Source organism: Argentina silus (assembly GCF_951799395.1).
Source record: "Argentina silus genome assembly, chromosome: 20".
NCBI classification, from domain to species: domain Eukaryota; kingdom Metazoa; phylum Chordata; class Actinopteri; order Argentiniformes; family Argentinidae; genus Argentina; species Argentina silus.
Genome location: NC_139674.1, coordinates 5,430,526 through 5,446,360, shown reverse-complemented (window position 1 = coordinate 5,446,360; position 15,835 = coordinate 5,430,526). Strand labels below are relative to the sequence as shown.

General features: G+C 43.7%; 1 protein-coding gene across 1 annotated transcript in view; it reads right to left on the bottom strand.

The window, feature by feature from the left end:
• arhgef39 (Rho guanine nucleotide exchange factor (GEF) 39) overlaps positions 1-14,402 on the bottom strand; it is a gene marked incomplete at its 5' end in the record, with an annotated part of 31,443 nt that extends 17,041 nt beyond the window's left edge. The window contains 4 exons of the mRNA XM_083691946.1: positions 6,663-6,781; positions 9,601-9,721; positions 13,241-13,335; positions 14,253-14,402. Coding sequence (XP_083548072.1) covers positions 6,663-6,781; positions 9,601-9,721; positions 13,241-13,335; positions 14,253-14,402 — 485 coding nt within the window. The remainder of the gene's footprint in view (positions 1-6,662; positions 6,782-9,600; positions 9,722-13,240; positions 13,336-14,252) is intronic.
• Between the last annotated feature and the right edge of the window lie 1,433 nt (positions 14,403-15,835).

Here is a 15,835-nt window from a genome sequence, read left to right as displayed (position 1 = left end):
CACGAAAAAAGGGACTTGACAGAACAGAGATCTATGACTTTACTGTACTCCTATGCCTCTTTAAATGGATTGCCATCCAGGAATAATCTAATATTGATCACAGCTGTATCCAAAGGAAGTGGTTATTAATAACAGGACAAATATGGGCCTCTTGCTACGGGAATGGCCTTCATCATGAGATGATATAGAACAGAAATGAAGGAAATTTGGGGTTATTTATTTTCACTTTCTCTCTCTCTAAAAGCAAAAGAAGATGAGCTCAGTCAGAGTACCCATCATTCCAAACCACTCTCAAAGCATCAAAGGCCTCTTCTTAATAATAAAGCACGACAAAAATGTTCAATCCCAGCTCCTGAGAGCTGATCATATTATAACCCGTCTTCGTTGCAGATATCACGTCTCCTTCAGAACTGCAGACACACATTTACATAATGCACACTGCTTGAGATGAAAAAAGGAGGTAAAAATCGGAAGATTTAGCCGTCTAGGTTAAATTTTCCCTGGCCTGAAACAATTTGGAAACTTTCTAACGGCAATAAAGTAAAAAAAAAAAACAGGTAGAAATCATCATTGACATACAGTATCCGTCTGCTTGTTTAAGATATGACTTCTTCCCTGAATGTTTGCAGATGCTACACACTGCTTTTGGTGCAACAGTACCTACATTTGAAATAAAACTCCTCACCCACAGTGCTCCATTTCCATTTCACATGCCAGACTTTTAATCCCTGAGGGCAAAAAGTTGAGTCTAAGTACTGCCGTTCCCGGAGTTCCCAGGGAGCACCGGTTAAGCTGCGGCACAGAGGCTCTCCTAATTGGAGGAGAGCCGAGAGGGGAACAGTGCCACCGCCTCGGGCCTCCTGCAGCCATGTAGAAGTGTAAATACCAGCGACAGCCGAGGCCATGTCACCTGTCACTTGTGAACAGCGACAGTAGTGTGTGTGTGTGTGTGTGTGTGTGTGTGTGTGTGTGTGTGTGAGAGAGAGAGAGAGAGAACTGTGTAGTACAGAGACACTCCTGCTCCCGGTGCACCGGCTTTAAACTCCACTTATAACGATTTTTTTCGGGGGGCTGAGAGATGACGACCTAGAGAAGGAGAGCTTTGGATGAGAAGAGAAGAAGCTTCCAATTTAGTCTCTCACACATTCTCTTTCTCTCTCCTTTCCTCTCTCTTTCATTCCCTCCTCCTTTCTCTGAGATGAAAACAAGTGATGTGCTATTGTTCCACACTGAAAAGGAGAAAGGAGGGGTTTGTATCTTTCTTTATTCAGGACGGCGGAGGGAGGATCAGCCAAAGCCTTCACATTAAGAGCTTAGACTGAGAGAAGCTTTGGAATTGAGCTGGTTCATTATATGAGTTTAGAATGGTGTTTCTTTGTTCCACCTGAGTGAACACAAACCAAAACAAAAGTGTTGTCACAGCTGCTCACGCCGGTGGTTAAACAAAGAGGGTTATATTGGGGCAGTAAACAGAAATAACACGAGGACTCTTTGCTCAAAGCCTTGTGCCTCTAAGAACTAGCATTAATCCAAGTGATGACAATGACAATGGTCAAAGACATCAGGAACAAAGTGTTGCTGCAGAGATGACACTTTAACATTCAGTTGCTTCTACAGTACAGGCCTACCCAGCAGGCCTACCTCTCCAATTACTCAAGGAACAGCATTGTACAATACTAACACGGGCTTGAACGGTTTGCGTTGTTACAAAGTGAAACCCAGGAACAGTGAACGACACAATCCGCTTGTGTAATAACACACACTACTCAACATTGCGATTACAAAGCCTTTACTAATGCACTATAAACTCTAACACCAACATTGTCCGTCGAGTAATGACAGCGTTACTACACGGACATATAGGGGCGACAATGTGTGAATGTGATCAACAGAGGCATATTAAAGCTGATGTCCATTTCATAGTGTTATAGGTGCAGTATGATCCATAAGGGAAACATTAAAGTAACCTATCCCACCCACCCACCCTCCTCCCTTCCCTTCCCTTACTTACCCTCCTCTCCCCCTTTAATCTCCCTCTACAAAGTAGTTGTGGAGAACAGCAGCTTTCTCAGAAATCTTTATCCTGCAGTTTGGAGGGACAACGTGACCTTGAAGTGCATTGACAATTGACATTGATTTCCGCTGTGTCTGCCTCCCCCGCCTCCCCTCATCCTCCCTCCCCCTAGTCTCTCAGAGTCCTACTCTTTGTGCAGTCTGGGCTTGTTTTTAGAGACACACAGGTGCCAGAGAGGCCATTAGTGATGCTCGCGGACTGACTGCCATATCCCACTTTTGCACTTCTCCCATTGGATGGCAGTGGAGTGGGGATGAGTGATGTGCGTGTGTGTGCGTGTGTGTGCGTGTGTGTGTGTGTGTGTGTGTGTACGCGCTGTGCGGAGGAGAGTGATAACAGAGGAGCTGTGTTTATATAAATGTATCAAACTCAGAGTTGTTATTCCACGTCACTTGTACAGTATCTTGTGGTTCAGGTTTAGGTATGAATACATCTCCAATCAATTCTTACCTGGTTAAATAAAATAAAACAAAAACTATTCAGTGTTTAATAGGAACTCCTGTTACTGCATGCTTTTCAAAACATGTTATTTAACCCTTATTTCACCAGTAAGTTGACTGGGAACATATTCTCTTTTGCAGCAACCACCTGGGGTCGTTCGGCTTTTGATTACATTCCTTGATTCCTTGAAAGTGATTCGGCATGATTCTGCATAATTCAAATGAAAGCATCTGAATCCTGCAACATCATATCACATAGACTATGATTTTCTTGACAATTTAGTGTATTGGTCTCCTCTGCTGCTTAATGCAACTCAAGGTTGAAGTCAAAGTTAGGCCTTTCTTTCCGAGGCAGTAAAGGCTTTGGACAAGTGAAGTTTGTGTAGATTAATGAACGGTCCAATCGTTAGCTCAAGCCCAATAACAGGAAGGTCAGTCCATGGCAAAAAATTACAGACAGAAACTCCTTCATAGGCTCAGTTACTGAACACTGAATGCAACTATCGCAAAGCTGCAGAGCCGAACTGCGGAGTTAGCGTACCGGCAAGCCTTCCCAACGAGAGGGGAGAAAAGAGCAACACTGTAGTACTGTATTACTCATTAGCAATGAAAGGGAAACCGAACAAGCTCCAATTAAGCCGCCTTCAATTAAGAGACACTTAAAAAGAGAAATAATTTCACTTATTTTTCTTCTTGTCTCGTCTTGTAATAACAAATACATTACAGGCTTTATCAGCAGCGGATGCCCTCGTCCTTATTAGGGAGGGGTGAGGAAAATCTAATTAAAGCGACGGGGTAACAAAAAGGGAGCACCCCTAATGAGCATTATTACGGCACATTCCAAATAATGTAAACGGAACTCACTCGCTTAGCCGCCCTGTCCCGCTCATTAGCGCCAAAGCAAAGAGAAGATAACGAGACAATAACGTAATCTGAACCATATTTATAACAGTTCAGATATTCTAATGAAGAAGAATGCAGTATTAGAAAGCATGCGGTGGCCTAGTTAGGGGGATGTGGCTGCCAGGGCTTGCTAATTCCTTTGTAATATGCAGATGATATGCGCTCCTTGTTTTTTTTTTTGTTCTCCCGGCAGACATGTTGGGTCATTCGGGCACTTACACACGTCAGTAAAGGAGAAGAGAGGGAGGAAATATCTGTCTAATTATTTTCCTTTAAATACGTGCATTAAGGATTCAAATTTCTAATTAAGAGACAACAGGCGCTGTCAGGCTTGTGCATGGGTTAGTGAACACGGCATAGGCTTGTGCATAATTACTCAACTTTAATAGCTTCAAAAGAAAGACGAAGGCACATCCCATAGTACTGCAAGGCAGTGTGCAGAGATACTCTACTCTCAAAAACTTCAGCAATTAAAATGTTATATAAAATAATGGCAAAGAGAGGCTTATCTCCCTGTAAATGGGTGAGAAACAGGGATTTGCTGAAAGAGAATGGGACTTGCTGCAAATGTGGATAATGTAAGACATTGTTTAGTTTAACTACAAAAGTATTGGCGGCGCATTAATTATTGTGTTCCGTAAGTTGATTTCAAATCAGAATATCAATTTGAACAGGGCGGTGGTGACATTTATTTTATAGGAACTGAATGTTTTAAAGCGTTTCATAGCAGGAACCTTACTAGCCGACATGACTGATGAGATTCAAAAGAATCTGAGGCTTCAGAGTGAAGGTCGTTCTGTTAAAGTCACCAACTGCATTAACAAGGGCATCAACAACAACTCTCAGTTCACTTTAGAATGCCTCACATAGGGACACAAGAGCATAGGGACACAAGTCTCACTGTGTAACCACACAGAACACACACCGTGGCAATGAACTTCGAACTCACGACGGATGGCACTAAACTAACCCTTTTTGAATTGCAATACTAGCATAAACGAAGGAGAAGCAAAAGAAAAAGAAACTGAAGTTAAGTCCGTCAGGATTCTTTCATAGGATAACAAAAAAAATTAATCAAAAAAAGATGACCTTCTGACCCCATTGCCAACAGCAATAGGCACTTGGTATAGAGGAAGCCATCTGAAGTCCTGTCACAACACACAGGCAATCACTTTTAAATCCACTTCTCACAAATACAGGACAAAAGAAAGCATGGCCAATGCAAAATCTAGGAGCCATGGCAATGACCTTATGACTGTTCCTGCTACAGTACAAAGACGTGTGTGTGCGCGCGTCATGAAAGTTTAAAAAAAAGTGCATTTACGCGGTCCGTTTGGGAGGAGAAGGAGACAGTTTGATTGATAGACGGATTAGGGTTAGTAGCAACATAATTGTTCATAGTCATTATTTTACACTGCTGTTATTGGATTGAAGTGTATTTATATGATGAAATAAATAATAATAAGTCAATGTATTGAAACAGTTATAACAGTTTTTTTTTTCTTTCCTTTCGTTTATGGTCATCCATGTATAACCGTGTAACTGACGGTTACACAAACAGACACACAGACACACAGACAGACAGACACCCACCCACACCCACCCACCCACCCACAACCACACCCACACCCACGGTATAACATGGCGGTCAACTCAAAGCAGCTGCCTCTTGAGCTGTCTCAGACGACGGCCGTCTCTTTGAGGGCTACATCTCTATTATCGACACAGACACAGGTAATACAGCCAGAGAGATGTGCTATTCACACAAGTCACAATCAACTCCAGACCCCATCACTGTCATAATCGTAAACTCGGGGGAGAGCAGACGGCTCTCAGCCAGCCAGCTCCAGTGAATGCCACTTAATAAAGGCAATGATTTTATTTCTCCCCCTTGCAGCACCTTAAGTATCCATACTCCAGCCCTGTGGTCGCCATCCATCATCCTTGAACGGCGATAAGTGACAACAATTTCCTCCTGTTCCCAGCCGTGGAGCCGTGGTGCAAGGTGCCGGGCACCGAGCCCTCCTGATTATCTGCAACACTTGGGCTCAGCCACTTAAGACCATCATACAATTAGGCATGTCCCCGGAGCCTCCAGAGTTTCACTGAGGAGAGCACGGGAATCAATGGGGAACGACGCTCTGCTACGGACCAACTCAGGTCTGGAGAAAATACAACTGTTACGCATAGCCTGAACGAGTTTGATATAAAAGTGCTGTATTTCCTCAAACGATGAGGTATGTATGTATGTGTGTGTGTGTGTGTGTGTGTGTGTGTGTGTGTGTGTGTGTGTGTGTGTGTGTGGGTGGGTGGGTGTGTGGGTAGGTGGGGGGGGACTAAAGCTATTAATCTCTCTGGGCATGCACAGGAATAAAGAGAGAAATGTGTGTGAGATCAAACTAAACATAAAATAGAAACCTAACTCTGCATACATCGGGTATTGTGGGTACAAACAGATGTTTGAGGTGGAAACGACACAGCGAAGTCAGAAGACTGAGAATGGAACATTTCCTCCGTTGCTTGATGGATTGACAGTTGGCGTTAAGAGCTACTTTACACATAGTAGGACGCGGAGAAGACGAGACTAATTAAGAGACAACCGACCAGCTTGATAAACCAATGTCACCCACATCTTCCAACGCTCATACGAGTGTTTCGGCCCATTTCTCCTCATGTTACACTAATTAACGACTGGGTTCAAGACCGCATGAAATTACAACCAACAAAAAAACAGGGTGGTTGTCAAAAGGGGATTTTGACAGTTCTTGGACAGTCTGAGTGCTTACACAGGCGTTACATCAAATAATAATTACATCTGTCACTGCAGCGGGTGACTGGCGAACAAACAACACAAACGGCGACGGAGAAATCAAGCATGGAAACCACGACCCGTCTAGCGAAAGTGTTCTCTGCGGAACGCTACTTCCGTATCCCGTACGATGGAACACCTTGTGAAGGTGAGAAGCTTGCGAAGGGAAAAGGTAAGCCTGCAGTACAGTGTGTGTGCCAGATAACTTGACAGTCAATTAAAAGACAGCCAATCCAAAGACACTTAGTCCAATCAAAAGATGTTTACTGTACATAGATGTAGTATGTATTCTGCTGATCTTCAGTGAAACCTGCTGTTTATATTCTATTCTATTTATTTTAAATTTATTGTTGCACTCCTCTGTGGCACTGTCACTTTTGCATTTCACTGCATACTTGCATGTGACAAATAAAGAATCTTGAATCTTGAAACCTACTGTTGGATACGCTGGACAGGCAGCGGGAGCAGGTCCTCCAGTTTGCAGTTGTGAAACTCAGGCCTGGATTCTTGCAGCTTCTTGAACCGTCTGAAGGCCTTGTTCTTCTTCATCTGCAGCTGTGGTGTAGACAAGAGACAGACTTTTATGCTGTTTTATTTTTTACTTATACTTTCCATTTATGTCTGCTTTGGCAGTCATTTAATAATTCATGTCAATGAAGCTCACTGAATTTATGCATCCACCACAGTTGCTGTAGCAGGGCTGAAAAGGACAACGTGAAAGGAAAACATCTGAGCCAGCCTGGTGTGGTTGGGGTCGGCCCTGTAGTGTGTGATTATCTAAATGAGTCTAGTGGTTCTCTGAAGGGGAGGGCCTGCAGTACGATAATGGAGGAAGGCTGTGTGTTCTGCAGCACTTTGCTTCACCGTGTCTCTCTCCATCTCCTAATGACATTAGCTCCCAGTCACTGGTACTGATGGCGAACGGGAACATGACACAACCTGCAACAACCGCCCAATCTCGTGTCACTTTCCGTGTGCGTAGCATACTCCCCCTGACAAACCCCACAAATCACCTTCCTGTCACTCATTACTTCCAGTTGCCGGTTAGGGTGGAGGGGGGGGGGGGTGGGCTGGGGTTTAGGGGAGGGGGGGAGCAGCTTCTGTCATTAAATATGCATTCGCAAATCATGTCAACACGAGTATGTGTCAACATTTGGAGGGCAAAAAAAGTCTTATCTTGTCATCCGCGGCAGCCATCAAAACAAGCAATGCTCCTGTATTTACACAGGCCAACCAGGGTAAAGCTGTGCTCTATCCTACCCTCACTCATAAGACAGCACCGTGCCATACACACTGATGCTGCTGCCTCACTTAGTGGCCGAGTCTGTGTGTGTGTGTGTGAATGAGTGCGTGCATGCTTGTGTGTGCTCACACCAGACACAGCTGTTTAGCTTGCCATTATGCCTCTGGCAGCTGGAGTCGGACACAGTGAAGCAGACAGACTCTAAATCACTTGAATGATGGGCACAATGTGAGAGGAATCCCTTAAGCGCAAGAGGTGAAATGAGAGAGACTGAACTGTGAACTTGAACAGACCTTTTCCTCTGAAAGCGATGGAGGATATAGCTCTAAACTACAATAACATTCTAAATCTACAACTCTAACTACCTATCTCACTAACATTTACACAATACACGCCACATGTATTTGAAAAACTGAAATGATTTCCAAACAACATCGAATGACCAGAGAGGTATCTCTCTCGAACACACAGTGGTGTGTAAAAGGGCCCTACGTTTCAAAACTCGGAATGCACTGGATGAAAAAGCACATATTCAAAACAGAATCCAGACCTTGTTTGGGTGAAGTCACAGCATCATGCCAGACAGGGTCACTGTTTGCTTAAGAGGGACAGATCACCCCAGCGTGAGTCACGCGCCTGTGGCTAACGTCGCTAACATGCGGCTGCATGTTCAGGCAATTATAGCAATGTAGACCCGGTGGAGGAATCAATGCTAACTCGCGCGGCTCAGTCCCTAATCAATGGGATCAGTACATTTGCTGCAGACACATCCTTCCTCTTAATTAAGACATTAATATCTGGTGCAGCTCAGGGCTTCCCGTAGACCAATAAGAGCAGATGTTAGCAGGCGATGCCATGGCCCCACGACAAGAGACAAGACCAGACCAGACCCCCAGACCCAGACCCGCACACAGCAACACAGATCTACTGTATACATTTTACATCTTTCCTGGTCATCTAGTCATTCATGTTCTGTTATAAGGCCTACATAATGTTCTGTTATAAGGCCTACATATTGTTCTGTTATAAGGCCTACATATTGTTCTGTTATAAGGCCTACATATTGTTCTGCTATAAGGCCTACATATTGTTCTGCTATAAGGCCTACATAATGTTCTGTTATAAGGCCTACATATTGTTCTGTTATAAGGCCTACATATTGTTCTGCTATAAGGCCTACATATTGTTCTGTTATAAGGCCTACATATTGTTCTGTCATAAGGCCTACATATTGTTCTGTTATAAGGCCTACATAATGTTGTTATAAGACTTATATAATAATGGCATTAAAACTTGACGTAACCACAGTGCCACAGCATTTCCTCTTCCTTCTGTGTCATAGCTGCTGGTGGATTCACCCTAACAAAGAATCAGTAAGCCAGCCAGCCACTCACCCATGTACTAGAGGTACAGGTGCCTTCTGAGTGAAGGTGCTAATTAGCTGTGAGATTCCCCATTGCAATTTTTAGGCCAAATGATGGAGGCTGCTGCACCACTTAAGTCAGTCCTAATGAGATGAGGAGTGCTGGACTTAATAGGACCGCTGGGGCTTTGGCTCAGGAGTGGGTGTCATCCACCAATCAAGAAGGTTGACTCCATTTTGTGAACTGTTCAAAATGCTAAATATAGACAGGCCATGTTTCTTAGCTGGGCCTGCCTTACACCCTACTGCTAATAGCCCACTGTCCAGAATTGAGGGTGTGTGGAGGGAAACTTTGGTACAAAAGTTGTCTTTGGACGAATTTGGGTTGACATTTGTTTTGCCAAAGAAATTAATCTCAAACGATCTACAGTATATTGAATACATAGCCTACATCCATGAACCTGTATCCATGAATAATATTGAGAGAAGTCATCAGTTATCTGAATGATACAGAGTCATTCCCAAAAGAGTTCTAATTGAATCATCCTCAACACACAGGAGAAGGAAACCCAATATATCCAGACAGTAACATTAGAGTGATGTTTGTGATGTTACTTTTGTGACACGGTGGTTATTTGTCTCTGTAACAATGGACTGTGAACTTAATGTTCCTCTCTGGGGGTCGATAAAGTATCTATCTAATAACAGAGAGAGAAGGGACATGACATGTTTCTGGGGGGCACAGACGTCTGAGTGGTGTTCTCTCACCCCAAGGACCTTGCTGGCGTTCTGGATGTTGTCCACATAGGTGGTATAGAGATGCAAATGAGGACAGAACTCCTCAAAGGCCTGGCTAAAGTTCCCCTTCTCCACCTGGACCAGCAGCGCCCTGAACAAAGAACAGAGACAAAACAAGAAGAAATAAAACAGTTGTCGTTGACAAGACAAGAGAAACGCTATCAATATAAACTTAACAAATGTTACATTCTGCCTTTACAGAGTGCTTCCATTGGGTCAGTGTCGCATATTGCATGCCAGCCAGAGGGCTTTGTCAGGTCATAGCAATGACCTTTTCAACACGAATTGAGGACACATCATGGCATAAGTAACTACTTCAATATCAGGCTGCATATTTCTTGTGCATCACAGACTCTTTGCGCATTCATGTCAAAAGTACCCCCCAGTGAGCATTTGGCCTTGAGTCATCATACCACATTGGACTCTGAGTTAGTGCTTATTACTGCCTAAGAATGCACTGCTGCTCTGCATCAACACAAAAGCTCAAATAAAACAAGTCTGACAAGATCTCAAGCATCAATTTTGGGCAAAGAAACACGTTTGGAGAGAGTGAGGACGTTAAGTAAAGTTCAGAGGATTACTTCCTGGTTAATGGGTGTTTAAGAGTCGACACTCTGTGGTGTTGTTTGAGGGGCTTCTCCCTGTGTGTGACACATTTACTGGGACTCAGGCAGTGGGTCTGCCCCGAGGGCACCGAGAGGAGCTTTGTAGTGTGAACGCGCCCGCTGAACCCAAGAACAAAACAACACAATTAAGGCATCAGGCAAAGCAGTCACTCAGTCCGTCAGCCACATTACTGTAACCTGGATACAATTGGTTGGGGGTGTTGACACTTGTGAAGGAGCTTGTTATCCAAACTTAAGTAGTAAGTACCCCCCCCCCCCCACCCCACACACACACACACACACACACACACACACACACACACACACACACAGTCCTACTCTCTAATGATGTTCCCAGAGACTTTGCGTTCTTACATGCTGGAAGAAGGAGCACTTTGCCGTTGAAGTTGATTTAAATAGATTTTAATGAAGTTGCGCGCCAAGGTAGCCTCTGTTCGTAATCAGGAGATGCCGGAGCAGCCAAGAGAGTTCTAACGAGGGCAAAGGGCGGGAAAAACAGTGTTTCCGTTTTTTTTCCCCCCTCACAGCCAGAGGCTATTATGATAAATATGAAATTACGAATTACATTTTTTATACTTTTTTTTTCAGGGCAATTAAATTGTCTGGCCGTCAGGAGCAGGATGTAGATAACATTAGCATTCCTCTTGCGTCACGTTAATCCACATTAATTCTTAGCAGTTGCGACATCTGGGGTGGGTACAGCCTGGACCAAACAATCCAGGCCGATGTGGCTTAATTTGTGGAGGACTAGAACAGGAGGAATACTAATTATTGTCAATGTGTAGTTAGCATGTACCCACACACACACATTCTGTACACACACATACATACCCACAACATGGAAAACAAAATAACAGGGCAGAACATTGTTGAACTCAATAAAGAGTGTACCACTTGGTTTTATGCAGCAGGTTTTCTTCTTCCAACGGTGACAAGGACTGACTTCCGTCATGTGGGATGTTATTTGATCTATTTTCATATCACATTTATTCTCATTAAGAAGGCCCCCAGATGCGTTCTTTGGAATATTCATCTTTCAAATACGTTTTTGATTTTGTGCTACTTACTCGACAAAGTGACAGCTCTTTCAAGTTCGTTATCACAGTTTGTTATGGAGCAGTCAGGGATAATTGGGTTGCTCCCACCATTGCCTGGTCTCTACTCTCGATAAACAGCTATAACGATGATGAATGGCATGGGCGTATCAATATATTGAAATATTTCCTTTCTTTGTTACATGCAATGTTTAATAAAACTGGAATTCATTAAAGTTGTTCACTACCCAGGAGTAAAATAAATAGAAACAGGAAATGTCAATTGAATATAGCTCCCTCCTCCGAGTGTGTCTCTTTAATATGGCATGTTTGACAGGGAGGGTACTCTTTCTCATCTCCATTTCAACCTATCCACCTGCAACCGCATTATCATCGTACTCATTGCAACCATAATCTGCAACCATCATCTTCCAAATGATAGACAGATGAGACTTATTGGAAAAGGGAAAGTCAAGCAGTCATTCTTCTAAATCAGCTTCACCACAAATGTATCTTCATGGCTCCGTAATGAAGATGTATGGAAACCGGGTAACAATGCATTCAATACATCACACTTGGTAATTCACCCCTCAATCTTAATTTTGGCACTCTCAAGAAGAAGGCCTGTCAGTCTAGAGTGGATGGGGATCTTAAAGACTCAAGGCGATTCATTATCTAGACTGTAAATATAATTCTCAATCAAAAGAGATATAACCATTCCCCCTGATGCACTGGATAGCACTGGATCTGAACAACCTTCTACCGCAAACATATTCATTAGTGTGTTACAGAAGAAGTTGTTGTTGACGGTGTGATCAGGGTATGAAATGAGAAAATACAAATAGACTGTATCCAAAATTGCAAAGGGGAGGATCACGACAAAGATTGTGAGGATGTTGAAGTGGGGTTTGTTCCTGTTTGCAAGAAGGTCTTAGGAAAAGTTGGAGGTTTGCTTTCTAGAGAGTAGATTCTTTCTTCATTTGTAATTCCGATGGGTAACATAACCTCTCAGAGCATCAAAATAGACTGTGATGAATTGCAGACTAGTCCCAACCACAGGTGTGCTGTCCAATAATGAGCTTCGCATTGGCAAAATCTAACTTTTGGAACTCTTGCAAGTACATTTGAAGTTAGTTTGCACCACCTTGATCCTCAGATCAATTCCAAATAGCTCTTTTCTAGGTTTTGATTCACAGTATGGAGAAGCTGTCCGCCACAAGCCAATGAACTGTACTGGGATTCTTGAGGCTTGGTAAGATGGGCCACAAGTGGGCCTCATGAATTAGTACTGAACTCCAAAAACACCAGACAAGGCTCTTGCTTTCTGAAGCTTGTCAAACACTCAAAAGCAGTGCCTAGGATGATAGATTTGGGATATCAAATATGCATGTGGTCCCATTCAAACTATCTGCATTTATTAAATGAAGCACTACATAACCCAGATGATTCACCATTTCAGGAGATCAAGTACCAGATCAATGTAACCTGTCAGGTAAACTACAGGTGTATAAAACATCTAGACTACAGTCACAGGGGAAGATGATACAGCTCTAACCAAGGTTGTGTTCCAATATGCACACTATCGTACTACAGAGAATGAAGCAAAGTATTGGTAGTGCATTCTAAGTGGCTTTACTCACTACAGGGCCAACCTGAACCATACTGAGTCACTCTGGGCTAGCCTGGTTACGCAGTTAAAACAGCTCAGCTCGGTTTGGCCCTGTAGTGTGAATCAGGGTTTAGTGGAATGTTAGCTTGAACATTGGAACACAATCTAGTCCTAGACCGGATTGATTCCTATCAGTGGTAAAGATGGGGACTATGTTGAGCAAACCGTGTGTTTATCTAGACTTCATTCTCATGCAGGAGGCCAATTAAGTTTCCCATATTTATGTCTCCCCACCCTCTCCGCAGCATGAATATTCTGTTAATTATTCAAAAGATACTTACTGGTTTACTGAATGAATGGATTTAATTGAACTGAAGATGCTTTCTCTAATGTCCTGCCTGAGGGTTCCTTTGGCCTTCAAAATCTCCACAAAATACTGAAGGAGAAAAGACAAAAAAAAAAAAAGAAGACAAGGACAAGATTAAGTATTTTTCCGCCATTTGCATAAGACTCCCCATCTAACTGGGGCTGTCATCTTGTATTGGATACCCTCAAGACATGAAGGAACATCATAGGAAGAGAAGTGCCTGCATCACTGATGATATCTCAATTACAATAATACGTAGTATACACACAGAGTATAACCAGGGGGGGGTGAAGATGAGACGGCGTAAAGCATACAATGTCATACATAAAAATAATATTTAGTTCTGATAATCAACCACTTCATTAACATAATGAGACAACAATACATACAGTTAATAGCTCTAGCTAGCCCCTTAGCTCAAATGTTAATTGCAACATCATGTACACTCGCATATCTAAGAGTGTGCTGGTGACTCACCGGCACAAGTTAGCATGGAGAGGGTTACGTTACACACCACCACCACCGGCAATAAGAGGACAGCTGTGTCGGTCTCAAGTCATTTGAAAGCAATATGGGACTAGCAAATTGGATGCACACTGGGCTCAAAACGGGTCATAATGGGACAGAGGGTAGAGATTTCTTGAATGAGTGAGTGGCTGGCTGTGCCGGGCTGCAGACATGGATGAGGCGACTATACTGGTAGATGCACCAGTGTGTGTGTGTGTGTGTGTGTGTGTGTGTGTGTGTGTGTGTGTTTCAGGGGTAGAAAGTGTGGGCACGTTACTGTGAATGTAACTACCAGTCTGTGGTGGTGTACAGGATATGCAGATTATGATAACCTGACGTATGAAACAACATGTGGTTAATTCAACAGTAATTACTACACAGCCAAGTGTTACCAACAATGTATTCCAACCCAGATAGGACTAGAAGTTGGTGAGTAAACGTCACTGTCTACAGTAGAGTTACTATGGGAGCGAACGGACCGTGACGACCAGCTCCAGCTGTTCGCAGTAGCGCTGTTCGGTTTGCACCAGCTCGCGGGCGGTGCGGGTCCGTTTCCTCTCCCAGCGATCTCTCTGTTCCTGGACGCTGCGGCTGCCGGCAAGGCAGGACGGGCTGGGGGAGAAGCTCATGGCTGTTGGCGGCAGGCGCACACTCTGGGTAACTGTAGGAGGTCCAGTTGAAATCAATACAAATGTGTAACAGCAACCACCCAAACCACATTATACAGTAGTAATTCAATGATTAAACCACAGGGGACGTGGATGTTTACCAAATGTGCATGCATGCACTTTCTGAATGATGGTTCGGTATTACTTGACTATATGCCCTCCTTAATAGGAATGCTACTAATTCATAAGTCACTATGGCTATGAAAACTGACTAGATTGTCAGTGAAAATCTGAACTTGAAAGTGTAAAGAAATTATAGGGGGCCGGTATCTCAAATTAATCACTGGAGTGTCATATCGGACTGCACACACAGTCTAGCATAGGGCCCAATGCCAAGGACCAATATTACTGCTTTGCATAGTTTTATGTGTTTGTGTAGAGGTACTGTAGTAGGGACCACTTGCAATTGTTGACACTCTCTCTCTCGTTCTGCCTCTGTCACCAGCTCTCCTTGCCCCTCCTCCTCCTCCTTCCCTCCCCTCCCTCCCTCCTCCCCCCCTCTACCCTCCTCCCCCCTGGCTAGGAGGTGTCCTCCCCTCCCTCCCTCCTCCCCCCCTCTACCCTCCTCCCCCCTGGCTAGGAGGTGTCCTCCCTGCACTCCCTCATTAGTGTCATCTTCTATGTAGCACCAGGGCCGGAGAGTGGGCCGAGACCACCGCTTTAGCAGCAATTAACCCCTGTGCTGTCCCCAGGGGTCCGCGCCACGGCACGTCAGCCACTAACACACTGTAAACAAGTAGGCCTGATCAAGGCCAAACAGGGCGCCCTTCTCCCCCACACAGAGTCACAAAATGGCCGAGGTCTGCTCTCCAGCGTGATCGGCCAGTATTATGAAGGCATGTGATTGTGAAACAACCCTTAGAGTCAGGCTCTTCTCTCTGTCATGTGTTTGATATGGTTTTCCATCAGCAGTAAATCTCACTTCTGTTGTCAGTGAACAGATGTCAAGCTTGCTGTAGCATAGAATGAGTGTGGAATTATGAAAATATATGACCAAACTGGCACATGCTCAGCATGCGAGAGCACTTTATGATACAGGCCTACAGAATAAACAAAAAGTGTAGTCAACTTACAGTAAATTGCATCATGAGGCAGCTCAGGACTTACAGTTTTTGCAGACTGCTCTGCAAAAGGCCAAGCTATAATTTGAATAGTAGCTTGTGTATAAATGTGTATGATCCACAAGTAGCCCTAGTGTCTTTTACAGAAAATATATTTAAAAAAAAAAAAAAAACAGCTATGAAAGTTACAACTACAACAGGAAGTTTTAATATATAAATAATTTCAGAAGTGTACTACACTATGCTGGTTCACTGCAACTCTAAGAGAGGCGAGACAGTTGCAGTTATGTACACGTATGTGTGCCTTAACACAATGATACCTGGAGCAGATCG